General features: G+C 51.6%; 10 protein-coding genes across 10 annotated transcripts; 5 read left to right on the top strand and 5 right to left on the bottom strand.

Moving 5' to 3' along the window:
- Positions 1-343: 343 nt before the first annotated feature.
- N7515_001490 (HECT-type E3 ubiquitin-protein ligase) lies at positions 344-4058 on the bottom strand (the record flags this gene model as incomplete). The annotated part of the gene is made up of 3 exons (XM_056662234.1): positions 344-1266; positions 1316-3436; positions 3497-4058. The coding sequence occupies 3 exons, from the start codon at positions 4056-4058 to the stop codon at positions 344-346; spliced, it is 3606 nt and encodes a 1201-aa protein (XP_056524347.1).
- Positions 4059-4994: 936 nt separating this feature from the next.
- On the bottom strand, positions 4995-8105 carry N7515_001489 (60S ribosomal eL15 domain-containing protein; the record flags this gene model as incomplete). The annotated part of the gene is made up of 8 exons (XM_056662233.1): positions 4995-5135; positions 5200-5426; positions 5515-5671; positions 5885-5971; positions 6050-6204; positions 6781-7353; positions 7404-7944; positions 8013-8105. 8 exons carry the CDS (start codon positions 8103-8105, stop codon positions 4995-4997), a joined length of 1974 nt encoding a protein of 657 aa, XP_056524346.1.
- Positions 8106-9639: 1534 nt separating this feature from the next.
- Positions 9640-11761, top strand: N7515_001488 (histone acetyltransferase NGG1; the record flags this gene model as incomplete). The annotated part of the gene is made up of 3 exons (XM_056662232.1): positions 9640-10162; positions 10280-10746; positions 10796-11761. 3 exons carry the CDS (start codon positions 9640-9642, stop codon positions 11759-11761), a joined length of 1956 nt encoding a protein of 651 aa, XP_056524345.1.
- Positions 11762-12146: 385 nt separating this feature from the next.
- Positions 12147-13979, bottom strand: N7515_001487 (nitrogen permease regulating protein NPR2; the record flags this gene model as incomplete). The annotated part of the gene is made up of 4 exons (XM_056662231.1): positions 12147-13211; positions 13263-13399; positions 13453-13881; positions 13937-13979. The coding sequence occupies 4 exons, from the start codon at positions 13977-13979 to the stop codon at positions 12147-12149; spliced, it is 1674 nt and encodes a 557-aa protein (XP_056524344.1).
- A 634-nt stretch (positions 13980-14613) lies between these two features.
- Positions 14614-15519, bottom strand: N7515_001486 (uncharacterized protein; the record flags this gene model as incomplete). The annotated part of the gene is made up of 1 exon (XM_056662230.1): positions 14614-15519. The coding sequence occupies one exon, from the start codon at positions 15517-15519 to the stop codon at positions 14614-14616; it is 906 nt and encodes a 301-aa protein (XP_056524343.1).
- An 827-nt stretch (positions 15520-16346) lies between these two features.
- On the top strand, positions 16347-18886 carry N7515_001485 (uncharacterized protein; the record flags this gene model as incomplete). The annotated part of the gene is made up of 8 exons (XM_056662229.1): positions 16347-16374; positions 16422-16439; positions 16492-16625; positions 16677-16775; positions 16832-16985; positions 17036-17304; positions 17356-17913; positions 17960-18886. The coding sequence occupies 8 exons, from the start codon at positions 16347-16349 to the stop codon at positions 18884-18886; spliced, it is 2187 nt and encodes a 728-aa protein (XP_056524342.1).
- A 1048-nt stretch (positions 18887-19934) lies between these two features.
- N7515_001484 (uncharacterized protein) lies at positions 19935-20390 on the top strand (the record flags this gene model as incomplete). The annotated part of the gene is made up of 1 exon (XM_056662228.1): positions 19935-20390. One exon carries the CDS (start codon positions 19935-19937, stop codon positions 20388-20390), a length of 456 nt encoding a protein of 151 aa, XP_056524341.1.
- A 182-nt stretch (positions 20391-20572) lies between these two features.
- On the top strand, positions 20573-20956 carry N7515_001483 (uncharacterized protein; the record flags this gene model as incomplete). The annotated part of the gene is made up of 1 exon (XM_056662227.1): positions 20573-20956. One exon carries the CDS (start codon positions 20573-20575, stop codon positions 20954-20956), a length of 384 nt encoding a protein of 127 aa, XP_056524340.1.
- A 101-nt stretch (positions 20957-21057) lies between these two features.
- N7515_001482 (uncharacterized protein) lies at positions 21058-21435 on the top strand (the record flags this gene model as incomplete). Its single annotated transcript, XM_056662226.1, has 1 exon — positions 21058-21435. One exon carries the CDS (start codon positions 21058-21060, stop codon positions 21433-21435), a length of 378 nt encoding a protein of 125 aa, XP_056524339.1.
- A 439-nt stretch (positions 21436-21874) lies between these two features.
- N7515_001481 (urease Ure) lies at positions 21875-26745 on the bottom strand (the record flags this gene model as incomplete). Its single annotated transcript, XM_056662225.1, has 7 exons — positions 21875-23872; positions 23940-24317; positions 24420-24430; positions 24530-24607; positions 25508-25847; positions 25923-26297; positions 26677-26745. The coding sequence occupies 7 exons, from the start codon at positions 26743-26745 to the stop codon at positions 21875-21877; spliced, it is 3249 nt and encodes a 1082-aa protein (XP_056524338.1).
- Between the last annotated feature and the right edge of the window lie 291 nt (positions 26746-27036).

The following is a 27036-nucleotide window of genomic DNA, read 5'->3' as shown; positions in this document are numbered from 1 at the left end:
ATGGGGCTTTGCTGGTACATAGAGATGAATGGAGGAGACCTGAGGGAAAATGGATCATCAGGCTGAAGAGTTGGTGACAGCACAGAGCTAATGCATATATGGATTGAGCTGTATTCTTAGCGTACTGCTAAAGCAAAAACGCCTAAGAATGCAAACGTGAATCAAGCCTCTCGACAACCTAGCGTCATCGCACATGCATTCAATAAAGCAAGTTATCGGTATGCTAGAACAAAAGCGAAAGGAAGAGAAACCGACTCCATGTATGAGATGCTAACAAGCAACGCCCAGCGTCTATGCAAAGGCCTAAGCATCTCCAACAACCTCCTAAGCGATAGCAAACTAATCATTTCAAGCCAAAGCCTTCGCTATTGACCACCGCTTCCCAGAAAAGCTCAAGGAATTTCTCCCGCGTCGAATAGCGGTAAAGGCCCAGCGTGTTGAAGCACGTACGCGCAATCGGGTAACGGTGGCAGTCATCCCCAAGACAAGCAAGCTTGATGACGAGGCTTGTGGCGCCCATCGCCGGGATTCGATCGCTGCCAGTAATGAAGGACAGAATCTTGCGCTGTGCTTTGGGTCCTGCATTTTCAAAGAATTCCCAGAACCATCGTACTACAGGGAGTGTGTCTGGTCGTGGATGGGACCAGTGGTCGTAGGTGGCCACAGCCCGGAGAGAACTAACATCGAGTGGTTCATCTGACCCGCAGACAAGTAATTCGATCTCCTCAGGCCGGAACAAGGATAGCGCATTGCCACTGCAGACAGTGAAGAAACCGCGTTTGAAAGGTTCGAATTGTCGAGCGACGGCCGTGTCGAGCATGTATCTAACATACAAGTCCACAAACTCGCGCCGGTTGGAGTTGGTCACGGGCCGATTCTCGCCATTGGCGCAGAGCGGCACGCTGATGACTTCGCCGTAGCGATCAACCTGGGCAACGAAATCGTAGCAGAATGTCTCCTCGACATTGCCTTCAAATTCCAGTAGGCCCCGGAGTCCTTTGGCGAGAGCTGGCCGGAACTCAGCAAGGTCTTCCAGAGTGCACTTGAAGTTTGAACGCAAGGCGGTAGCCATCTGTGGCCCACTAGTGTGCGGCGCCGCCGACAGCAGTTTCTTGAATGCAAACGGCGGCAGACCAACTTCAAGGATGGTGGAATTGTAGATAGCGAGTCCCAAAAGTACTCCAACTAGATAAAACTGCTCGGACGACTCGAAGCAATGCGGGTTGAAGTAGCAATGCTTCGAATCATCATCGTAGACAAAGAGACCTATGCTGCATTAGCCAGTTACTTAACTCTAGAATTAAAAAGCGCTTACCATGATCTGGATCGAAGATCTCTCGGACGAGCAGAAGGAACCACTCCTTTCGCAGGCCACCGGCGTCAATGCCTTCCTCTCCTAAGAACTCAACCCGGAGACCCTTTTTGATCTCTTCTTGGCCAGTACCAACAACTTCACCGATCCCTTTGAGGCTATCCTCAACCAAGCATTCGCGCCGCACCTTCAGCACAAGATATTGACTAACCGCCCTGTGGTTCAGGACGCTGTTAAAGAATGCATCGCGTGCTTTCACTTCCATTTGGCGACGTGCGTCATGCTCCATGATGTGGATTTTCGCCCAGATGCTGAGAAGGAACGGGTATTGACAAAACGAAAACTTCGAGACCCTAGATTCCCAGATTTCGAAATCCGCCACTAAATCCGAATAGTCCAGCAAGGTATTGTAGAATGCGCTGATTGGTATCATGTTGCCCTGGCGAGGACCTGGGTTCTTAGGTAAATCGAGGTTGCGTGGGGTTCCATCGGATTTCCTCGTAGAACCGGAGATGTTGGCCGCGAAGAACAGCGACAAGACCCTTGCTGCAGCTCTGATCTGCCAGTCCTCCTCATATATAAAGGGGGTTTCTGTCTCTTTCTTCTTGTGCGGGCCCCTTCGACTGATGGCAGCATGAAGTTCCGCAGGGGTGTTGCCCGAAGCACTGGTGAAACTCGGTATCAAGTCATCGCCATTTCCCTTTTGTGGCTTCTCAGGGCGTTTCCGCCCATGTTGGCGGCTCAAACGATAATTGAGGAATCCACCAACAAGTTCTACCAATCGCTCGAAATGTCTGATAGAGAAACGCGCAGCCCAAGACACGAAACAGTGATGGCAATCATTGGGCAAGTTGGACATGAGTCCCAAAATGCGCTTGATAAGACCGTAGTGATGGTTAGAGCCCTCCGAGCGAGAAGGAGGTATGGACGACTCTTTGTGTGGACGATGGCCGTCTCGACCTGCCGACTTCGGATAGTCCTTTGGATGTGATGGGCGCCTGGCTTCACGCTGAGATGGCCCAGGTGCTGGGTTTTGAGCATAGGATGCAGGTGAAGACAAGAGAGGATTTGCTAGCAGAATGAACAGGAATCTGGTATCTTCTGGTTTCTTCAAGAGACGGCGGGGGCGCTTGAGAAGATTTTCTGTGGCCTTCAATAGGACCCGTTGTAAGTGTAGACGGGACTCGCTGATTTCTCCTCCAATCAAGGAAGGATCTATGGATTCCCATCTCCTTGCTCGCATTGAATCTGCTTCCGATCGTGTGGGGTCAGGCTTTTTGGCCTTCCACTGCTCGGTCCAAGAGCTTCCCGCTGATAGGATTGAATGATACCATTGAGCTACCTCGGTCCAGTTGATCCGAGGGCTCCGCGATGATATCATCCGAGATTTTGGGGGACTCTTCTCTTTGGAATATGCAGGATTCTGACCTTCAGCCTCAGCCCATTCGTTCATCCACCAGGCCGAGTTCTCGCTCAGGTCTCCCAGAAGAAGCGTTTTGGCATCTGGTTCAAAGGCAGTGGCATCATAGGGTGGTTCGGGCTCAGGCATTGCAGGGGGCTCCCTTTTCATCATCGGCGGATTACCATTACTGGCTGCTCGAGCGGATCGGGGAGGTGGATAGGTACTGAAAGATTCGTTGAGACAATCACAACCTCTGAAAGCATCACTGATAATATTCTCCACCTCCTTGAATATATGAGTTTGATGCTCGCGGCTTTGGAACTCCGGGCGTGCAGCTTGCGAGCTATCTTGCGGACGGCGGATTGGCATCGAGGATGATTGGAGATCTGAGTTTGCACGAACTCTGCTGGGCATATCATTGCCCTCCCGGCGAGCGTGATGTGGAGTTAAATGCGATGAGTTATCTTTTGCCGCCGTGGGTCTTTCTCTTCCACTAGAATGGGAAGCACTGCGGTTCCGAGAACCAGCAGCACGCGCGGGTGATGAATTGCGTGGAGTAGAGGTGTGAGTCTGCATTGATGGAAGATCAGGCAGTGGCTTGTTCTTCTTGTCGTCGTCCAGCGACAACCACGATCGAGAGCCATTGTCCAGGAGGATGTCAAAATACATGTTGAGACAGCCTCCAATCATACCACGGGTTTGATTAGCAGTCAAAGGTATCACTAGTGTCACAAGTCAGCACTATGAACACCATGGATCAAAATCAGCTTTGGTGATATTACCTTTTCTCGCCAAGTTAGACGGTCCTCCCGAAGTTCCGCGTGGGGACTTATCATGGCGACCGTCAAGGCCTCCCGATTCTTGGGCATTCGGCTCCAGATCAGTGACCATCAAGCAGTTGGAGCAACGGAACACCTTCAAGTGCCGTGGCCACCGAACAGTAGCATCGCAGGTCGGGCACTTGCCCTCGTCGGTACCATTTCCAGAACCCCCGCGTGCTGCGCCTTTCCGAGGGCTTGCAGACTCCGACTCGAGAGGGAAAGTGACATCGTCGTCGTCATCATCCGAGTCCGAGTCCCAAGCGTCATTCTTGGCGGTTATCTTATCTCGCATTCGCCCAAGTCCGGCGAACGGATTGCTGATCGAGCGGGAATGGCCTCGGTCGTTCGGATTCTTGGGCCTACTACCGCTCATCGGGGAGATATTTGAGGCATCGCGAGGCCGCACCGCTCTGGGAGGGCTGAGTTCCAGTCCAGATGGTTGGGAAGGATATAGAGGGATGGCGGCTGTGGGAGAAGTCGAGGTTGGAGGGATAGGCAGATGACGCTGAGACCGGGACGGCATAGAGGCGCATCGACTCGATCAGTCTTTGTATCACAGATGAAGTCGACCTCTCCAACATGCAATACAGCTCGTGGAGCTTGTTCCTGTTGTCGGGCACATACGAGTAGGTGGAGGATGGAGTGATGAATGAGGCAGTCGGGTGAAGTGAGTTTCGCTTGTTAAAGGAATAAAGGTAACTGGCAGGTTGGACTATTGCAGGGATAGGCGGTCAGTGCGCGAGTCAAGTCTCACCAGACAAAGAAGTCTCCCACCTTGGACTTTCCAATAGAAGAGTAGCAGCTTCCCAGTTCGTTACGGCAGGATCTCATAGTATGTGGACGGATTGGGAAAGTGGCCGGGGGATGAGGAGTCGTTCTTGCCTCAGGCATATAGTTGCTATTTTTGGAATAGCCGCTGAACAGGGCACGGGCTAGACCATGAGTTATGCGGCATGCCTCCTAAGATCCGGTAATTGGAAGCAGCAGGTCGTTTCATTTGTATCCAAGTTCACCATATGCAGAAGCTAGTATACATTCTAAGGTCCAAGCCACACATGTACTAACTAGTTAGGCCATTCGCTAACTACTAGTGGTTACGGCGATCTGCCAAGACACACTACGCTGTTGGGCCCCCGGACAGAAACAAGGAGTAGCCAGACAGCTCTCAATGGATGGACTATTTTACACAGTACAAATCAGGACTAATAAAGGTGACATTCATTCAGTCTACAAATCCTACAGTACCAGAGGTATGGAGTTGAACCAGTCATACTTCGTTAAAGGGGGAATTGAAAATAGAACAAGATGGCTTTTTGGCTAACAACAGAACCGGCGGGTCTGCATTATAGTTGAGCCCAGCGTGGAAAACACTGTCTGGGTAAGAAGTGCTTTGATAGAAGACCACATGCCGTAACCAACATTTTCCAACCGAAACCACTGCAAAAGTGCACTACCGCACTTAACGGTAACGCCAGTAGCTCTGGGTGTTCTGGCGCTTCCAGGTGTGGCGGCGACCAGCCTTGGTGTTGTTGTAGCGGTGACCCTTGTTGATACCACGGGACTTCTTGCCGGTGGCGGTAAGACCACGGGACTCGCGGTGCTAAGAAGAAACTTTGATTAGTAGAATCCCGGGATATTGGTGCTTGATTGACAGCTAAACTCACCTTGTGAACGGGGGCGCAGATCCAGTTGATGCGGGCATCACGGCGGATGGCCTTGTGCTGGGGGTCGACGAGGATGACCTCGTAGTACTTGTAGGTGGAGTCCTGGTTGATCCAGTAGGAGTTCAGGACGCGCAAGTTAGCAGCGCGACGGCCAACACGCTCCTCAGCGGTGGACTTAAGAGCACGCTGGTACTTGAGCTGGTTGACACCGTGGTTGGTGGGCTTGCCTGTTCACACAATTGCACATTAGCCCCGAAAAATTCTTCCATGTCTGCAAATAACCATCGAATTCGCCCGGGGTAGAGAGAAACGTACCGTAAGTAGCACCCTTGGGGACAGGGCGCTTGCGGCCACCACGGCGGACACGGGCACGGTAGATAACGTAACCCTGCTTGGCCTTGTAACCGAGACGACGGGCCTTATCGGGGCGCGAAGGGCGCGAGGCACGGTGGATGGCGTTCAGCTGGCGGAGCTATATTATGCACTCTCAGCAAAGTTCAACGAGTGTATAGCAAGACACATGAAGCCCCAGAAGGGTTTTCTTGCGTGCCACAATCATTTCCGCCGAATGACTTTTGTTCGAGCCGCCTAGCAATACCACAAAAACGGCATATCCTAAGGCAACGCACACGAGTGCTCTCGGCGGAGATGTTAGGCAATCGAGGGGCGAAGGAATTTATCTCACCTCCCAGCATCGGACGCGCAGCAGGAAGCGAATCACATCGGATTGCTTCTTCTTTTGGATTTCTTCCACGTACTTGAGGGCACCCATCTTAACGATTGAAAGTCAGATAAATGCACTGGCGGTAGAGATTGGATTGGTTCCAATTTTGAAAGATGGTGAACGTACCTTGTCGGCTTCAAGAGGTCGTCGGTTGTCGTTGTCGCGAAAGTTCGAGGAAGAAAACGTCTTAGAGGCAGAGGTTGTGTGTGGGACGCTAGCGATTAGCGAGTTGACCCACTCTGGCCAATCACGGGATGTGTGGCCTTTAGCGGTATTTCTGCCTGGAATACAAGGTGTCGGTTGTGCAAACTCTGCCTAAGGCCCTAACCCCAATTTATTCCTCTTCTAGTTCTAGCCTTGGATAGGTTGTGGAGGCTTCTGCACTTCTACTCCGTACAAGAGCCCCCATTCCGCTAAATAGTTGATCGGTTGAATTTCCACGTATGTAACCAAGATCGGAGCCAGATAATTGGTCCGGTCTTGACTGTCTCCTATTGTCTACGGAAACGCATTTCGTATACGAATGTTCTGACGCCATGAGTTCCTGGTATCGAGAAGTAATTGCCAAATGCTCAATATGGCTGTCGAAATAACATACAGAAGCATATGAACACCATTTTAATGCAATCGCTGGTTAACACATGCTCGATAAATGCTAAAGATGACCCTCGCTCTGCCTCGGAAGGCATGATTCCAATCAAATCCGAAGCAACGGCAAACAAAACGCAGTCTTGAACGCCACATCATGATTCATGAAGAAAGTCTCGAGAGATGTTCCCGTTGAACCATCTCGTTGGTAACAGATATGTAGAATGAGCCCGGTGGCAAGACGCTCTTCTTGCAAAGAGGACACAGACAGCTATTTTGTGTCAAGAACGGATCAATGCACTCTGCGTCAAATATATGTCCACATGGCAATTCGCGGACAACAGATGACCCAGCAGCAAAATCATCGAGACAGATAGCACATGTCGTTTGAGTATGGCTCAGACGGTACCTGCTTTCACGGGTCTCATTTGGTGTGGGATTTATCACAGCTGCTGCGGGCTTTCTGAGGCCAGTATTGTGGTCCGAATGACCGTCTTCTGTGGGCGATGGCGGATTGGTGGTTTCAGCAGTAGTATATTCCCTTGAATCTGCCGACACTCTTTCTTGTGTAAACGATGTAGCTCTTGATGGGTCCACCTCCAGATATGTATAAAGGGGCATCTTGTCGACCAGCTCTCGAGGAGCCTTCATTTGATTCAATGCCAGAGCATCGAAGTCGATACCGCTCATTTGACCTTCTTCGAGGCGTCTCTGGAACCCGACTCGTCTTCTGTGTAGGATGATTCGATAGATAGTGACAAGGATAAGACTGAGAATGAGGACTGTTCCCGCGATTGCAAGTACAAAACTCCAAATACTCGGCATCTGGTCGGTTCTCTGCTCTGTGAAATGTCAGCATGGATTCTGTTGGTGACACCATCTTGTAACTTACCATTTTCGATTCTGGCAAATAGCCTATTATTCTCCGTCTGTGTCACAGATTGCGTATCCGGGTTGTCTCTCTTGGTGGCCGGCGGATTGCCCGAATACCACGAGAGATCGTTTATCAATGTGATTCCCGCTGGGCCTGGGATGGCATACACAGGGTACTGGTGTTCCATCCTCCATTCTGGTTTAGCATCGATTGTCCAAGTTGGGCTGTTCGAATCAGGTGGTAGGTCGGGATCGGTGCTGGACGGCTGGAAAAATATCATGGCGTGCGTGCCGACTTCATTGGCGGCATCCAAGAATGATAAAGAGCATTCAGGTGACACCCACGGGGCGAGGCCAACGAGGGAGTACCCGTAATCCTTCACATCTTCATAGCGGGTCACATTTTCTGGCACGGATGAAGCGGTAATATCATAGCATGGATCTTGTGATTCTAGACTCGGCACGAATAAGAGGCCTGAAACCAATCCAGTCCCGGGGAGGCCATTGCTCGATATTGTTTGAACTTTGCGATCAAGAACAAAGCGATAGGCGACACTCTCCTATGTGATCTGCAGATTAGGATCGGCTCTGGGAAGTGTTGCCGGATTATGAATGAAGAGACACTTACATCGACTTCTGAGGTAGAATTTGAAGCTTGGCCTGGACCTGCCCAGAGCGTAGCCTCCGGACGCACCGAGGAGCCTGGCCTATGAGACATCATAGTGCCCGATATGAAGCTGAATACTATTCAGATGGCTGAAGGATGGGTGATGGGTGATGAAAAGGGAAGGTGATTTTAGATGGTGTAGAGCGAGGAAGGAGTACAGAATTACGGAAGACTTTGAAATGGCAACTGCCTTTTAATTTAGGAAAGCTCAGTTGAGAAGACACTTGCAGCCTATACACTCACATGGCAAATTAGAGCTTTAGAGCGGAAGAATGCGAGAGTTAATCGGGACCGTCACAGGAATGTGAACAACCGCCGGTTCCAACCACGAGGCAAGAGGCAGGGCAGTCTTGGCTACAAATCTCCGGGTTTCAGGTTTTATAAAGAAAATATCTCCGAGAACGGGCCATAACGGCCAAGCATGCTCAATCATAGGATTTGTTAGGAATCTCCCACGATGTTGTGTTTCCGGCTCACAGGAGAATTGAACAACCCATGCTCTACCATCAGGCCTAAATCGGTCACTTCGGGGTACATGGCTGCTTCATGTTGTTTGACTGGGTTTATCAGACAGTGGACTACTGCCTCTTGAGTCTTGACAGGTTCTTGAGATATCAATTTGAGTGAGACCTCGTTCCTCTAGACGACAGACATCCTCTCTTTTCCCGTGGCTGTTCTTGTGTTCATTCTCTGGGTAGAGGATGATCTAGCCAGAGACCTAAAAGAGCATGATCTGGTGACTGGTCAAATTCATCAAGAAGATCAGGACGCTCTGGTACTGCCCCTTGGATCTATATCGCCCGATGTGGAAATACCCGTTTGCAGGAGACGTTTGTAGAAATGATCATCAGAACAACTTCTCAGTAATCGAGCGGCTGTACATCTGCCCCCGAATGAATTAAGCGAGCTTATGTTATTAATAGCACTTGAAACGAAGGAGGTATTCAATCTTCGTTTGTATTCCACGAAAAGAGACTTCGGGCTGTGCGATCCCTCAGAATTGTTCTCTCAGGACTTAATCAGAGTGGCCACAGGAATGTCGCTTACAGATACAGCCACAGCTTCATCAGCATTCAGCCTTAGCAGCAATGTTTGGCGCTAGGCCATGTGGGAGCTGTAAGCTGTTGGTTCGGAAGCAAAAGCTGTGCATAACGAAAGGATCAACGTAGAATGACAATTGGATCACATTCAAGTCCAAGTGGTGGATTTCAGTTCCCCATGAACCACAAATTCAATGGGGTGCACGTGATGATAACGATCATGCCCCTATCACGTGCATCGGCTGGTCGATCAACCGCCAGCAACCGCCAACCATTAACAACTCTCATCCGTCAAATTCATCCGTGATTGACCCGGGAGGATCTCTTTCTTTGTCGCTGTAGCTCATGATCGGGCACTTCGGGGACAGTCAACCTTCTCTGATTCTACTTTCCCTCGGTGACCAACCACAGCATGTGTCGGTCGTGTCCCAGAATTACATCCTAGGATACTGTCTGTCGACGGGTTTGCCTTCCCTTGATAGCCTCTTTGTCTTCTTCATCAATTGATATTCCCTCTCTCCTTCGAACCTCGCTCGAACCAAACAAACATGCCTTCCGCATACAAAGGCAAGGGCAAGGGCCGCGATGCGCGCCGGTCGCGTAGCCGCAACACCACCCCGTCCAGCGCTAGTGCCCCCGCTATCCCCTCATTGCCTATCCAAAGCTACCTGGAGAATGATGTCACCAATCACATTGATGAGGCTAGCCTGCAGTACTCTGAAGTGTTGGAATTGGTGTCTGCGCAAAACATTCCGGACTCGAAAACACTTGAGACCTTAGTGGACCACCTGAAGAGTCTTAGTGACATGGCCGATATTCGGGGCGAAATTTGCAATGCTGGGATGAGGGAGATGTCTCATAAGCGCAAGGAAGTGGAAGACCAGGAGCTTGAACGCGAAGTTCTAAATCGCTCCAGGTTGAAGCGTGAAACCGAAGAGGATGACGATATCCACAAGGGCGGGAAGCTAAAAAAGCGGAAAGATCGCGCAAGTGCAAAGGAAGAGCGACCATTAAATCATGGGGCGCATGAGCTTGCCCGTCAGGACGGAGCTGAGACTAAGGTTGAAGGAGGTACGAGACCTTAACCCAGCGCTTTTATTCCCATCCTTGTTTTTACGGACCCATCTCCACACCTCCGGTGTCTTCTTTCACTTTCCCCACTGTTCAACTTTCACTAACCATCACCAGCGGCTTCGCCAGCGTCAAAGGAATCCAAGAATGCGCTATCAGATGAAAGCTCTTCGCTTTCACCTCCATCTATGATGTCTCCCCACGGCGCAACCACTGCGGGCGATGGTCCTCCCCCCGGCAGCCCCGGCTCGGAGACCAGCGCCGATTCTCACCAACCCGAGCCGCAACCCTCCATCCCTCAAGTCCAAGTCTTTGGCGATAACCCGCTGAAGTTTGACGATCCGACAATTTACAACATTCGAGAAGTCCTCCCCGGCATGACCGACGACGAAAAGAAAGAGATTTACAGCGTTGCAGTGTTCCCTAAGACTGATCTCGCCCACATGGCAGCTGGTGTGGCTCCGGATAAGGACTTCAGCAACGCCAAACCTTCCAATCAAGTCAGCGCGAACACTTTCCAAACTTACATTGAGCCGTACGTTCGGCCCCTTACCGAGGAGGACATCGCATGGTTAAAAGAAAGGGTAAGTCAAACACAGCTGCTTCCAGACCACACAGGCTGACCAGCAATAGGGTGATCGCACTACCCCGTTCATTATGCCCCGTCGTGGAAAGAAGAACTATCGCCAGCTCTGGGCGGAGGAGGATGGGGTTTCCTACGATGCGAGCCAGGATGACAAGGATCAGCTACCTTTGAATCAAGGCCGCGGGAGTATCGAACAGCTCACTGACGACAAAGCGGAAACCAATGAAGTCTCGATCGGACCTCTCCTCAGCCGGCTCTGCTCTCTCCTCCGCTACGAGCACCGCACTTTACCCGAAGACAACACCCCGAACGCAAATGGCGACACTTCCAGCCTGGGTGGAGATGCAATGGATATCGACCAACCCAGCGCCGAGAAGGAGAATAAGAGCGAAATAAAGCCTTATCCTGCTGCGACTACCTTCCGTGACGCAGACCCCAATGACTTCAAGACTTCGGTCGCCAAACTGGATCATGCGCAGCTCGATGAACGCGCAAAAGCCGAACTACGATACATTGGTTTCCTCGGTCCAGATGATACCCCCGACTACGATGCTCATTATGACGATGAAGTTGCCGAGCGCCTCCGCCTACTCCAAAGCGAACTCAAGAAACAAATCGTCACCAACAATGCGCGTAAAGCTCGCATTCTAAAGACTGCCCAGGAGCACATGGCCATGCTCGAATTCACCACCATCCAAGACGACCTCGACTCCCAAGTCCAACAGGCCTACCTCAAGCGCACCCGCACAATGGGCAAGAGCAAGAAGGGCGCCCAGGCCAAACACCGGCCTGGCGCTGCAGGCGGCAGCGTCGCTGCTGTGGGCGTTTCCCGTCCTGCTGTCGGGGATGCTGCCAAGATTGTCATGGACCGTCGTCGTCGCTGGAACGAGGCGTTCTTGCCTATCTTCGAAGACATCAAGACTACCATTCCTTCTGCGGATGAGTCGATCTTTGAACCAGAAGTTATGGCCGAATACGAGAAGGCCGAGCTGGAGAATTGGGACGAGGAATAGACTCGTCACATTTGATTTGATTTTCTTCTCGCACGATATGATACGAATGGCATGATGGACTGGCGTGGCGTTGGCGCATACCTTTTCCTTTTCTCTTTTTACCACACAAGAGGTGGCGATCGCGGCGTGGCTTCTGCGGGTTTGAAGATATTTAATCTTTACACGATATCGTGCATCTACTTAGCTACATCAAGGTAGACGGATGAGAGAATGTCCGTGTATTCTGGCTTGTTATAGCTCTTAGGGTCAGCATTCAATGAAACTGATTCTTCAAATTCTTCTCTCCTAGCACAATAGCTAGCACATCACCACATCGAACATCATAGTCAAAAAAGAACTAGTTAGGGTATCGATCAAATCTCAGAAATCCAAAACCACAAAACCATCACCGATGAAGAATCAAAACCTCCCAAGGATACCTCTTCAACCTAGCCGTCAACTCCCTCTCACTCATCTCCAACTCCGTACAAATCTGATCAAAGCAATGCGTCCCATCCAGATACTTCGCCAAAACCTCATCACCAACCTCCTCATCCTCCTCCCAAAACGCCGATGGCGCCCCAATCCCATTCCCAAGTCCAATCCCACCCCTCCCCCCACTAACCGACGACCCAGCTCTTTCGCGACTAGACTCCCGCCGCGAAACAGCCGACGTCTCCTCCCCAACGCTCGAAACCGCATAGGGCGTATTCGACCCCGTCGTTGCGCGCGAAGACCGTCCCGTCGGCGCAAACGACGAAGATCGTGGTGTGGACGCTGGCTGTCCGGTCGCGAAAGCGTACTTGTGTACCCGGTACAGGAAACCTTTTATGACGCCGAAGGTGATAAAGCGGCGGATGTCGATGTTTGCCAGGGCGCGGCTGTGTGCTGCGTACCATTGCTTTACGCTTTGGCCTTGTTTCAGACTTGCGTAGAGCTCGACTAGGGCGACGCCGTCGACGATGGCTGGTTTGTAGAGGGCTGTTGGGGCGGTTGCGTCTGTGATTATTGGGTCTGTGGGTGTGGGTGATTCTTCAGGGCCGAGGAGGGGCCAGATTTCTTCTGCGTCGAAGCGGGAGTCGAAGCGGGAGTCGTCGCGGCTTAGGCTGGGCGCTGGGTCTGTGAGACTGGAGAGGGGGGCTGTTCCTGTGCTGCCGTTTGTGCTGTTGTTGGCGCTGGGGCTGGGGATTAGGGTTGCTGGGAGGGGGGTGGAGGGGCCGACTGGTGAGTGTGGTGCGAAGCGGAGGTTTACGTAGCGGGCGCATTCTAGTTGCATTGCTTCGTCGGAGGCTATTGTTGGGGTGAATTGGGCGGTTGGGGCGTAGATTGCGGAGAAGGAGAATATGTCGAGGATGAAGAGACAGCCGTAGTAGAGGAGGTGGCGGAGGGCGCGGCAGGTGAGGGAAAACTCTGTGTCGGCTAAGATGGAGATGATGCGGACGCTGTTCACGCCATTTATGTGTGGGACGATCTGGTGATGGTCAGTTTGTGGTTCTTGGAAGGGATGTACTCGATCACATACCCTTTGCATGGTCAAGTCCCAGTTCTCATCCATAAAGGCCTGGTATCGCAATGTGAAAAGAGGCACCTGCCAGGCCTTGACAGGTGGAGGAGAGGGATATATCGGGAAGAGTTTAATGTTCAACGTGTTCAACTCATCTATAACAGATGTGTCAGTAACAGGATAATGTTGGCAAGGCTCATAGACGTACCAATGGGTATCATGCACTCGCAATAGTTATTCAAGTCCTCCATCAACATCTCGCAGAGACTGTACACCTTCCCCTCCCCGCTCTTCGAGAAATCGCGGGATAAAAAGCCATTCTGTTCTTCCAGGCCATGCATCAAGTCTGCTAGCTTCTGCGCCACACTCTTGTATGTGCTAAAGTCATCCTCTTCGGCAAGGACTATGCAAAAGTTGAAGATGAATTCATTGCGGTCATACCGCACTGACTTCATGCAGATTGGGTAGCCCAGGATACGGTAGCCATTTGTGCAGACTTGTAGAAGGTTCCCGCAAAGCTCCTGGCGGGGAATGACGAAGAAGGAGACGTCTGAGAAGATGAGTAAGGGTGGTTGTGAGGGTGCCGTGGGGGAGGGGACGATGGCTCCATCGGGGACTTGGTGGACGACTTTGGGTCCTGCATTATGGTCAGCAGTGCATAGAGAGCTCCTCGATTGACTGTAAGCTCATACCCTCTATCGTATCGAATTTGCTGTAGAAGATCGCCTTGATCATGGCGGGGGTACTGTAGGCGTACAGCTGGGAGCAATGCGATTGGGATATAAACGAATGGAATAAACAGCCAAGTACGACATAAGTCTATTGAGGTGAATTCATCAGAAACCAGAGAGCTGAGCTGGAGCAAGGTACATGTTCTGTTCATGGACGTGTTATCGGGTTGGAGATCGACTGCGGAGAGCTTATCGTGTTTGCTTCGTTTGCATCCGAGGCTCTACAGTACAAAACAGCCTTCCAAAACATGATGATTGTCAAACATCAGCAGAATTAGAGAGATGTACTCGAATAACTTTGCAGTTCACTCCAGATTCCATGGTCTTCATGACTGAGGGTGAATTGAGATCCGGAAAAGTAGATAAAATAGTCGGGCGCTGGTAAATAGCAAAACCATGAGGACATGTGAGAGTATTAGAGAAGACAGTGGCCAACGAAATCCCGATCTATATGTTAACATGAAATTCTTCACAAATAGAGAGACATACACAACATATAAAGCCAAAGAAAACCCCGAGAAGAAGGGGCCAGCCCACTTCAAGCAATGCGAGAAAAGGACATGCGCCGTAAATGCAAAATGAATCGTAGCGGCCCATTCATGGGCATGACAAGCGGAAAAACAAAATCAGACTATCAGTCACTGGGCTGGGCCAGACGTCTGACTGGAGCTAGATGGGAGAGCTGGGCTTGCTCCGAGGATGCTGTCCGGAATCGTGAACAAGGCCCTGCTAACCACACGAGCCGCACCGCGGCTGCGAGACATGCGAACATCGTCGGCGCCGAGAGCGCCGAGAGTCAAGGACTGGTTCTCACGAATGGCGTGTACCATTTCACCAAAATTCCCCCGTTCTCCAGCCTCCTTTAACCATTGTTCCCAGTCCTCATCCAGCGGCACATCGGTGCCTTGGTCGCGCGCAGCCATCGCAGCAATAATACGGTTGTTCAGCGCCAGCCCACAGCTCTCAATCTCCTCATCGCTGTACTCCTCTTCAACTGCCAGCTCCTCCGACCGGTAGCTGGAGGTATGGGAGGTACGAGACTCAGTCGCGCGCACGGTGTCGTTACTCTGTGTCTCAATAACCTGGTCATCTTCCTCCTCTGGCCTGCAGAAGTCAAAGTCGTCATAATGGATCTCGATCGAGGGGCCGGGGGTTGGCGATGCCGGTCGCACGGAGTGAGCCGTGGTGTCCTGCACACTGACCCCTTCTTCGGCCTCATACCGCTGACGCGCCGACTTAGTCCCTTCCCACCGGCAGAGATCCCCAATTTCTTGCTCGGTCAGACCGAGTTCGTCAAAGACGCGAAAGAGTTTCCGATGCCAGGGGAAGCGACCCAGTCGCATGCGATGCGGCCCATATGAATAGTCCAGCCCGGGGTATTGGGCTTCGATGCAGTCCAGAGAGCCGTAGAAGAGGGAGGTTTCGACGCGCACTTCTGGAACGAGGTTTCGGCTGATATGAGCAGTAAACGAGCCGGGCTCGTTTGTACGAGGTCGAGGAAATGTGGCGTTGTAGACGGCCTGGGCGACGGATGGTTTACGCATGATGACGGACGAGACGGTGGTGGAGGAGGAAAATCAGAGGGAAGGAGCTTTAAAAGGAAGCCAAGTCGTCATACACGCCCTGGAATGCACGAAATACAGGACTCAGGAAGTCCAGGGTCAACCCCCCTCTCCCTTGCCCTTTGTCAAATTCCCGGACACCGGATGGATGGTTGGGTTGGCTGCGGAAGGCGCTAATGGATACGCAAATAAACCGAACTGCGCGACTTTACCACCTGAAACTCCTCAGGTCAATGGATATAGAATATTTATAAGAGAGGACTCAGGACTCCGATCAGGTGCACAGCTGACGTTTCGGCTCTTTGACCCTTGGAGAATTGAAGGTCTCACAGCCTACAGCTCTCATTGACCAATATTGGAAATTAGGTAGAGGATGGGAAAAAGAAAAGAAACAGCGTAGGAAATAAGAAAGTGAACAGGATTAAAGAACATTCCGGACTTATAAGGATCATACACAGTAGACTAAAAGTATGCGTTGGCAGGCTACGATGGCCGACGCATTGCCAGCTAAGAGTAAGACTCTGACAACCTTCAACTTTAACCCTCCTTTGCATCCATGGATCAAATCAACGAATTGGAATTTGGTGAATTCACAGCCAATCATTTTAACAATTTCCTATCAAATGACTGGTGTTATTCGCACTTTCAATACTCCGTAGTATTTGATTGGCTCGTCACGTGTAAACAACAGAACTTAACAGCCCGCACCCATCTACATCCATCTACAACTTCACAACTTCACAACTTCATCTAATGTCAGTGACTCACTGACTCCGTGATATGTAATACATTCACCATCTTGAGTCGCCATGTCGACATTTGATGGTATCGTTGAAGGTGAGATCATCAATATCCTGTCCACATCAGTACTAACCATTCGACAGAGTTTCCAGACATTCGCAGTGAGTCTCACCTACGAGACCAAACACAGTTATTATGGCTAAGATAACGCAGTTGACTATTTCCGGAAATCTCCCGACAGGCCTGCTCCACTGGCCTGTTTTCTCAGTCATGTGCATAGCGATCATTTACAGGGCTTGGAGTCCTTTCGAGCCCCATTCATCTACTGCTCACAGGCCACACGAGAAGTATGCCAACGTCCATTTCATGAATTATTCTGAAAGCCTGACAATGTCTAGCTACTCCTCCATATTGAAAAGTATCCTCACCGGATGAACTTTAACAAGGGCATCTTGGAGTCACGCAGACTGCACTATAAGCATCTTGCAAAGCTTCTCGTCAGTATTATGTTCTGAATCCACGGATAGCGTTGGGCCTGGCTCATACAGAATAGCGCCCAATACCAATAAACACACCAACGGAAATTGAACTCACACCCCGACGGCGTATCAGGGTGACCTTGTTTGATGCCAATCATTGCACGGGAGCTGTGATGTTTCTGATCGAAGGCGATGGGAAGGCAATCGTCTACACAGGTGACATTAGATGTGAGTTTCCTGTGGCTTGTATGCTAAAGTTCCTGGCTGATCTCGTTCAGCCGAGACATGGTGGGTGAACAGCCTGATCCGTCATCCGATCTTGATACCGTACACTTTAGGCCAGAAACGCTTGGATAAGTTGTATCTGGATACAACCTTTGCAACCGCAAGAAAATTATTCCGCCAGTTTCCTTCCAAGGCGGAGGGCTTGGCCGAGCTGCTACAGAAAGTCCAAGCCTATCCCGATGACACGGTCTTTTACTTCCGTGCCTGGACATTCGGGTACGAGGATGTATGGGTGGCACTTTCGGCAGCATTGAACACGAGAGTGAGTGTTGCCACACGTCCCACATGCACTGCTTGCTGACGATGGTCTTAGGTACATGTGGATCGTTATCAAATGGGCCTTTATCAGTCTCTAATCCGGACTCCTGGAAACAGGGGAGTCAGCGAAGCACCAGCTCTCTGTGGCTTTGAGCTTGGGAATCGGGCTGTAGCAGGCTGTCTGAGCAATGATATGTCAAGCCGAATTCACAGCTGTGAGCCTGGAATCTCGTGCGCGACAGCTCGCGGGCCTAAGACGGTCTACATCGAGCCAATTGTGAATCGCACACCCAGCGGTGCGGAAGTTCCAGAGGTCGGCGCGGGCGGTGGCATTGGGGATTTGTCCCAAACGCATGAACTTGAGCTGCCAGATGAGTCTGCCCTGGCCGAGTTGGAGAAGCTGTGTCTCCAACACATCCAGGACGAACAAGCGCTGTCGCAGATGCGCGGTGCACTTCTGGATGCTTTCCGGTCAAGAAGGAAAGCGCTCTCGCTTGATACATATGGCGTGAAAGAAGAGGGCGAAATTCCATTGAAGAACCTGGTAACGGCTCTAAGTCACGGTCCATCGGAAATTTCTGGCGGGGCCACGACAGACTTGCCTAACACGATAGTAAGTCATGCTGATTCTTTCTACTGTTCTACTCTAACAGATATAGCACTTCCCATATTCACGACACTCTTCCTATGCCGAGCTTTGTGAGCTCGTTGCTGCCTTGCGGCCCAAGGATGTTTATCCATGCACTGTGGATCCGGCGACCTGGGATGAACATGTCTCTATCGGGCATTTGTTCGGCCACCTTTGTTCAGGAGACGACTTTTCGCACGACAATCACATGCGACAGACTGTAGCTAACGACGTTGATGATGAGGGGAATTTGCGTCCGAGGAAAAGGGTCCGTTACGATGTGGAATTGGATCCCTCCACTCAGTCCACCCAAGAAACCAACAGTGACATTGAGGATCTCATACCAGGTCCCGCCGATGCAACTCAGGACCAGGGCCCAAAAGAGGACCCCCCTCATCCGTTGAACCAGGCCCAAGAAGCAGCCAGGGTCAGACGCAACGAAATTCGTCGAGCACACCACTATCTGCAAGAGCACGCAGACCCCGAGCTTTTCCGGGTCAACAGTCTCCCGTCTAATTGGCCAACAGAAGCAGAAGACAGGTTCGACCGGGCCAGTGAAGACGGTAAAGAAGAGGTCACGGTTCTCCCTGAACGATCAGCTCAAGATCCTGCAGCTGCAGAGCGCCCACTCGATCCTGAGAACACCACATTAGCAAAGACCATCGACTTGACTGATGATGAAATCACGTCTCCTTCCACAATCATGCAACAAGCTGATAGTCAACAGACGGACGTATTCAATCTTTCAGTCTCTGAATCTGCATTTGACTCCCAGGAACTCGGATTCGTTGTTGATGAGCTGCGAGATCCTGAGCGAGGACCAGACAGTTTGCGCCGCTCGCGCCAGGCTCGTGTTGCTGCTTACCTGGCTGCGCGGGAAGGCACTTATTCTGCGTGGAGAGAAGTGTCACTTGTTTCGGCGGGTGACAACCATGCCGAAGAGGAGATTGAGCTATAGATTTGTCTTTCTTCCTTCTTCTTCTTCTTCTTCTGTCTCTGTCCCTGTATCTTTGGTCTTCCCTGAAATAAACCCCATGCTCTGTCAATCCATGGCATATATTACTATTTCTCTGACAATAGTCTAGGCGGATAGCCGACTCGCTTGCACAGGGGCGAAGCGGCTATCCGCCTAAACAGAGTAAGAGAAATAATAATATATGCCACCGCCAGAGCATGGTAAATGTAAGGTTCCAGGGGAGACCTAATAGAGAGGTAAAAAGTAGTAAAAATGGAGCAAAAAGGGTCGTCGATCTAGGGCTAAATGGAGTACGCCAACCGTATTAGGACTAGGTAGCTCTGCCATAGTTATGCCTGGGCCCCTGGGGTGTGCCATTAAGGGTTCCCTTGATCGAAAGGCCCTTAGGGCTTAGGCCCATATACAAAGACAATTGTCACCTGAACTACTTAGCGCTTATAGGGCTCCGCTGGACCGCTCCGGCGCTCATACCTATTATCACGCCCAGTTGCTTGCATAGGCAGCATGGTTTGCGTTCGGGGGTTCGGGTTGGCCTGGATTCACTGTACACTGTCTGGGTAGCCTTCCAGCTTTGGAAGACCTGGGAAGTAGTTGATCTCCATGATTACTGGCTTTTCCGCTTGAAAGGCCAACAATGCCTTACCAAAATTGACCGCTAGTTCCAGAATTATAACAAAGCCCTAGTCCGTTCCACTTGGTTTTGTTACTTGTTTCTTTGAGTATGAGGACTACTTGCAAATCTCCGAGATCAAAGAGAACAAAGATGATCAACAATAGCCCATGTGTCTTTCTTTCTTTCTCCCTCAGTGAACCCTTTATCCTCTATCTACACAGCCCAGCGAGACAGAAATACATAAATAGGCACCGATGCCTTGACCATTTCGAGGAATCATCAGCTTCACAGTTCTTCACACATCGGTACCCACAGCTTCACTGCTCGACCGTGCCTACAGTTGATCCACTCTAACCAAGTAAGTCATCCATTCCATACATCCCATCATTCAGATTACCAGATAGCCACACATTCACAATGTCTACCACCCAGCGGGACCAGCCCTCACCCACCAAGTCCCGCGCCAGACAGCGCATCGACGGTCTCCGAGCCATCTTCAGATATCGCTATGAGCGCGATATCCTGAACGACCTGCTCTACACCTACAAGTGGGCCGTGGAGGATGGTCCCGAGGGCGACCGCCTGCTCGAGGTCGCCCTCGACATCCACTCCCTGAAGATCCAAGCGGACAAGGTGAAGCGGGCCGCGCTGACCGTCGCCATCGAGGCCAAGGACATGAAGTACGCCTTCTACAAGCCTGGCGGTGCGTGGTTCTTTCACACATATGTCCCCAGTGCCTGCGACCAGTTCAGCCGCCAGATGGCTAGGAGACTCGTGGCACATCTCGAGGACCCCGAGCTTAACCCTGCTACCTGCTACTATGTCTCCCAGGAGCTATTTTTGTCGTCACATAACTTACCTTTTTTTAAGTAGGTCCACATATATTCCCGAGACCGGCCACGGAGGCAGAGCTATCACCAGTTGAACAGCATCAGCTAGCTACTAGCCACACAGGTACGTTCCAACACACACTCTCTTTTCGTTAACAATCTCAGCGATCCAGTCACTCGTTTTCCCCATACAACCTTTCCCCTCATCCCACTTACCACAGCCATATGGCACATATCAACCAGTCCCGCGTAACATCCTTCCGTCAGTCCCGCGACGACCTAGTAACCCTCCTGCAACAACAAGCAACCTTCCTCCGCCATGACATCGACTGCCGCAACTACGTAATCCCCTGTCTCCGTCTCCAGCTCGTCCAGCAGCTAGATATAGTAGCAGACCATTCGAAGAAGATGGCCCTCCACAGCCGTCACAATCCCTACGTCCTCCTCCACCCAGCCGGGTTCTACGAGACGACGGTACCTATGCACTGCGCTGCATTGAAGGGGCAGTGCGCGTATCTTGCAGATAGACTCCGCGATAACCCTTGCACGGATGTGCCCGGTGCTGTGGCGAGAGTGATTGATCAGATTGTGGCTAACTTGCCATTTTAGAATAGGTTTTGTTCCCGAATATCATATCCAATATCCATTCAAATACGCAGTACTTTTTCCGAATCTCAGTCTCTCAACCGATACAAGGGGAAAGTATAACTATGTCCTACCGTCCAGGCCCAGTCTCAACCTTCAAGCGCCACCGCGAAGCTTTCATATCCAACTTGAATGCACAGGCAGAGGCCCTGAGGAACGATCCCCGCTGCGCAGAGGATGTAGCAGCCAATCTCCGTGAGCTAGTTCACGATGTCTACAGCATCAGATCCGCGTCAATGGTTATGGCCGCTGAAGCACGCGGTAATGCTTTCGTCCAGGCGAAGCCGTATGGATTCTATGGGCATAATGTGCCGCGAATGTGTAATGATCTTGTTGCTTGTTTGTTGCATTGGGCGGATATTCTGGTTAATACTGATGGGCGGAGGACGGATGGGATTGTTGCTGGTGCTATTGAGGGGGTGGTTGCTTCGTTGGGGTTATAGCGCAGACAAATCGAGTTGAAGGAAGAATTTAGTTCTGTTGCACAGTAAGTTGTCGTCCTGATATGCAAGACGTAGATAAATATTGTAAAATACAATTGCCACTCTTGTCGGATACAGAAGCCCGAGTGGTCTAGTGGTATGATTCGCCCTTCGGGTTTATTCCCAAGCAGGATAACATGCTCTCATGGGCGAGGCCCCGCGTTCGAATCGCGGCCCGGGCCCTTCTTTTTTCTTTTTACTTCGTGTATTCCCAGTAGGTAGTGTAACTACTGAGTAGATATGGTAGGAGTAATGTCTGTGGAATATGGAAAACATTGGTATTACGCTGCTAACTATCCAGAAGAAACGAATCTACTCGCTGTAAGTCAAAAGACACATGTTTATAGACAGGGACGGTGAGTATCATAACAACGGAGACGAATATGGCCAAAACGAAAAACTAGAAGATATAATACGCCTGCGTCAAAGGCAATTCCGAAACCGGCTCGGCATCACAAAGCATCCCATCCGCCTCAACGGTATAACTCTCGGGATCAACCCTCATCTTCGGCATAGCATCGTTAAACTTCATATCCTTCTTCCCCACCGAACGACAATTCCGCACAGCCTCAATCCGCTTCTTCAGACCATACGTCTGCACAATCCCGGCGTCAATAGACGCCTGCGAAACAAACATAATAGATGTCTGCGGCACGCGCGCGCCAAACATCGGCCTGACAATCATCGGTTCGACAGTCGGGATCGAGGCATTCGGATCACCCATCTCTGCTACAACGATCATGCCGCTCTTCAGCACCGTTGAAGGTTTCGTGCCGAATGACGCTGCCCTCCACAGAACGAGATCTGCGACTTTGCCGACCTCCACGGAACCGATGGCGTGCGACATGCCCTGTGCGAGGGCGGGATTGATCGTGTATTTGCTGATGTACCGCTTGACGCGGAAGTTGTCGGCGGAGGTGTTGGCGTCTGACTCGAGGGGTCCGCGCTGGATTTTGTTCTTGTGGGCTGTGTGCCAGGTGCGGAGGATGACTTCGCCGCAGCGGCCCATGGCTTGGGAGTCGGAGGACATCATGCTGATTGCGCCGAGGTCGTGAAGGACGTCTTCGGCGGCGATGGTTTCGGCGCGGATGCGGCTTTCGGCGAAGGCGACGTCTTCGGGGATGTTCTTGGAGAGGTGGTGGCAGACCATGAGCATGTCGAGGTGTTCGTCGAGGGTGTTGAGGGTGAAGGGGCGGGTTGGGTTGGTGCTGCTGGGGAGGACGTTGGGGTGCTCGACGACGGAGATGATGTCTGGGGCGTGGCCGCCGCCGGCGCCTTCGGTGTGGTAGGTGTGGATGGTGCGGCCTTTGAAGGCTTCTATGGTTTGCTCCACGAAGCCGGATTCGTTCAGCGTGTCGGTGTGGATCATGCACTGCACATCGTACTCGTCGCAGACTTCGAGGCAGTTGTCGATGGCGGCCGGGGTGGAGCCCCAGTCTTCGTGGAGCTTGAGGCCGGCGGCACCGGCGAGGATCTGCTCTTCGATGCTCTTTCTTCCGCAGTCGTTGCCTTTGCCCGTGATGCCGATGTTGATCGGGAGGCTGTCACATGCTTGCATCATCTGCCGCAGATGGTTCGGGCCCGGTGTGCATGTCGTTGCGTTTGACCCGGTGCTGGGGCCGGTGCCGCCCCCGAGGAATGTGGTGATGCCCGAGGCGAGGGCTTCATCTACCTGCTGCGGGCAGATCAAGTGGATGTGCGTGTCGATACCACCCGCGGTAATGATCTTGTTCTCTCCGGCAATCACATCTGTAGAGGCGCCTACTACCAGATCGGGGTGCACACCGTCCATGACATCCGGATTTCCAGCCTTGCCAATGCCAGCAATGATCCCGTCCTTGATACCAATATCGGCCTTGTAGATACCGGTCCAGTCGATGATCAACGCATTCGTGATAACAGTATCGACACACTCGGTATGAGACCGACCAGATGCCTGGCCCATTCCCTCGCGCAGCGTTTTACCACCACCAAACGCGCATTCATCTCCGTAGCTTGTCAGATCCTTCTCAACCTCAATCCACAGATCAGTCAATCCAAGCCGTACCCGATCTCCAGTCGTGGGACCAAACATGCGCGAGTAAGCATCGCGCTCCATCGAAAACCCAGTAACAAGCGCACTGTCTGCCTGCGGCTCCGGCACATGCGCAAAGCCGGCAGTCTGCAGCTTGGTCACTATTTCAGCTGCTCGACTCAGATCCACCACTCCATTCGCTAGCCAATTGCCACCACGGATGATACGGTTCCCGCCGATCTCCACGAGCGTGACAGTCTTGGTATCGCCGGGCTCGAATCTGATCGATGTACCTGCGGGGATATCTAGTCGGAAACCATACGACCGCACACGGTCGAAGTGTAGCTGCGGGTTTGTCTCGATGAAATGGTAATGCGATCCGACCTACGCCTCATAGTTAGCACCTGACCATTCCACGCTCGAATATAGACATGCGCGGGAAAAAACACACCTGAATCGGCCTGTCTCCTTTACTCATAACCTTAAGCTTAATGCGCCTCCTCCCAGGGTTCAATTCCACACGCGCATGTCTCACGGGGATAACCGCGCCTGGCATCTTCTCAGGCACGAAGTCCTCGGGGTCTGGATCTGGGAAAGCCTCTGCTGCAGGGACAGGCAGAAAACTGCCGTACAGCGCACGCTCGAGATCGCCCTCATCGCTACTGATCGGGTGGTGCACAGTCACCAAGTATGTACCGGAGACGAACGTCCCCTCGACCTGGAGCTCGACGAGAGTTGCTAGTACGGAGGGAAGGACATGTCGTCGGCCGAGCATCGTTTTGCCGATGGACATCAAGTCGGCGACAGAGTATTGGCCATCGCGGATTAGCTAGCAGGATTGTGTTAGCTTGCGACATTATTTTCAATTTTGCGCATGGAATGCGCCGACTTCATTGTAGAGCGCAATTGGGGGATTCGGGTTGTATCGTACCTCATGGAGCACTGAGGATATCAGCGCCTAGCGAGTGAACCATTAGTCTGCACTCTTTTTGTGTTTGTGTTTGTCTTTTTCTCCAACCCCGCATGCATGGAAATACATACTACCGCTTCGGCATGGTTGAGCCGCACTCCACGTGCCAGTCGACGCTGTGCCAAAAATCCGAGATGGGCGATGGTGAGCTTGTCAAGCTGCAGGAGGGGTTAGCCTCTTTTTCTTTCTCTTTCCATGTGCTTGTCGACTCCTGCGTAAGTGCGACTTACCTCCTTCGGAATGAGCTGCATCGCACAGGTGGAACCCGAACCGGGCGGTTCTTGGCGTGCAGGGGTTGGTTAGCAGCGAAGGAGCAATGGCCTCGGGGAGATAAATGAGGGTTTGAGATTTTTTTTTAGGATCTCTGCTCAGATGAGGCCAAGGATATCTGAGGTCCAACGAGAAAAAAGAAATGTGGGGGGATGTGGCATATTTCAATGCAGTTGTCCTGATAAGACTCTTCTTCATGATAGTCTTGTGGAGGCCGATTGGGTCGGGCGATGGACCTAGTCGGCATTAGTCAAGGCTTTGCTAACCGTTTGTTTGGTTTACATCTTAGTGCCATGGTCTACTTCATCTTGGTTCTTGGTCTCCGGGTAATCTTTCTTTGCTTCTACTACTATTCTATCATAGTCATTGGGTTTTAGGCCGAGAGAATGGGTTGGCCCCCGCACTACGCCCGCATCTTTATCTTCAACCCCAGAAGGCTTGGGACTATTGGTATTGTGGGGGGGGGGGGGGGGGGGGGAACTTGGGTTAACTTGCTCGTTACCCCCATATCCATACTATGACTTCTATTCCCGATGACATGTCATGACCAGTGTATTTCCAAGATAAGGGTCATACTAAAACAAGTGTTTTTATTTTTTTACCCAAACGCCGCTAAAAAGAAGCAAACCAGGAGGGTTACACGTCCAGTCCACCAGATCGTTATCATCTGACCCTGTCCTCGAACAAATCAAAAAGCACAAACAAGCAATTCAATCAGGCCTCGCTCTTGCGCTTCTTGCTTTTGCGCTTGCTCTCAGCAGGCGTCTTCTCCTCCTTACTCTCAGGCGCCGGCTCAGCCTTGCGGCCCCGCTTAACGGGCGACTTGGCAGGAGTCTCAGCCTCCTTGGTCTTGACATCACTGCGACGGCGCTTAGCATTGGTGCGAGGTGGGGTCTTCTCCTTCACCGGCGAGGGAGAGTCGGACTCGTCGGACGAAGAATCAGTCGATTCCTCATCAGCGGAGTCCTCATGCTCTGCCTCAGGCTCAGCACCGGCGAAATCCTGCTGCAGTTGGCTGGCAGCAGGATCGTGTTCTTCGTCGGTCTTGGGGCCGGCCTTGTAGGCGGCCAAGTCGCGCTTGTACTGGTCGTAGTTGGCGGCGTACATCTTCTTCCAGATCTGGTGCGAATGGGCGTTAGCATGCGAACGGGAATATGTTGCGCGACTTGCTTCCATCCTTGTCGCGTTACTTACTTCTTTCTGGGCGTCCTCCATGTTCTGCCAGCGGCGAGTGCCCTCATCGGCAACATCCTTGGGGCGCGCGTCCTCGCCCAAGTCGGCAGCGATCTTGCTGCGGTTGTGTTGCATGTAAAGGAAGTAGGGAGTCAAGGCACGCTTGGGCGCATTGGGGTCGACGGGAGCGCGCTTGCGCTTCTTGGGACCACCGGTTTCGGACTTGGCACCGGGGGTGCCGGCGCGGTGGGGGAAGTCCTGTCCCATGAAGCCAGAGGGGCCAACTGGAAGCTCAATAGTGGCATCGCGGCCTTCAGTGATGTTGTTAACATGCTGGATGTAGGCCTTGCCGAGGTCGGCGATGTAGGACTGCACCTCCATCAGGCGCATGACGATCTATGGGTATATTGTCAGTCCATGATTGAGTTAGGGCAATTGCGCTTGTTTCTGGGTAAATCATTGCTCGCATGGGTTGAATCAGTGAGAGGGGCCGTCATAACATTGCGTACCACAATGTCACAACAGTCTCTAGCTCCGAAAGGGACTAATGCGTAGGTATTTTATTTTCTTCTTGCGCTTGAAGCTTGTCCATATGTTACCCATGTATATGAGAACACAATTCAAGCTTCAATAGCTCGATAGGTAGCTTTGAGTATGGTCCGACGCGACGCGTAGTAGGCGCGCAGCGGGGATGCACACAAGGAAACAAGAAAGAAAAAAGACCCGAAAGGAAGAAAAAGCAAGAAATCAAAGGATAAAACAGGGTGGACATTACCAAGTCACCAGCTCTTCGGAGCTCATCTTTGTTGACCTGAACGGTCGACTCATCGTGGTTAGAAGTCATATTTGCGGGCAATGGGTGGAGGAAAAAGAGATTTTTGGGGTGGAAAGGAAGCCGAAGGGGGTCGAGGGCCACGGGGGGGGGTTCGTCCCCACTAAATACCAAATGGTCTGGCATCCCCCCCCCCCCGAATCTCCCGGCCACAATCTCTCGCTGCTTTAGGCTTAGGCACTTGTCATGCGACTCCCACGCAACACAGTGCACTCTTTTAAGTCTTCAATTCTGAGGTTATTTTTTACTGTTTTGGATGATCTATATGTGTTAAAGTAGCGAGATCATATTTAATATTTTGTA

The sequence above is a fragment of the Penicillium bovifimosum genome (genome assembly GCF_028826915.1).
Source record: "Penicillium bovifimosum strain IBT 22155 chromosome Unknown utg000002l_segment0_segment0, whole genome shotgun sequence".
Lineage (NCBI taxonomy): Eukaryota > Fungi > Ascomycota > Eurotiomycetes > Eurotiales > Aspergillaceae > Penicillium > Penicillium bovifimosum.
This window is presented reverse-complemented; position numbering and strand designations above follow the sequence as displayed.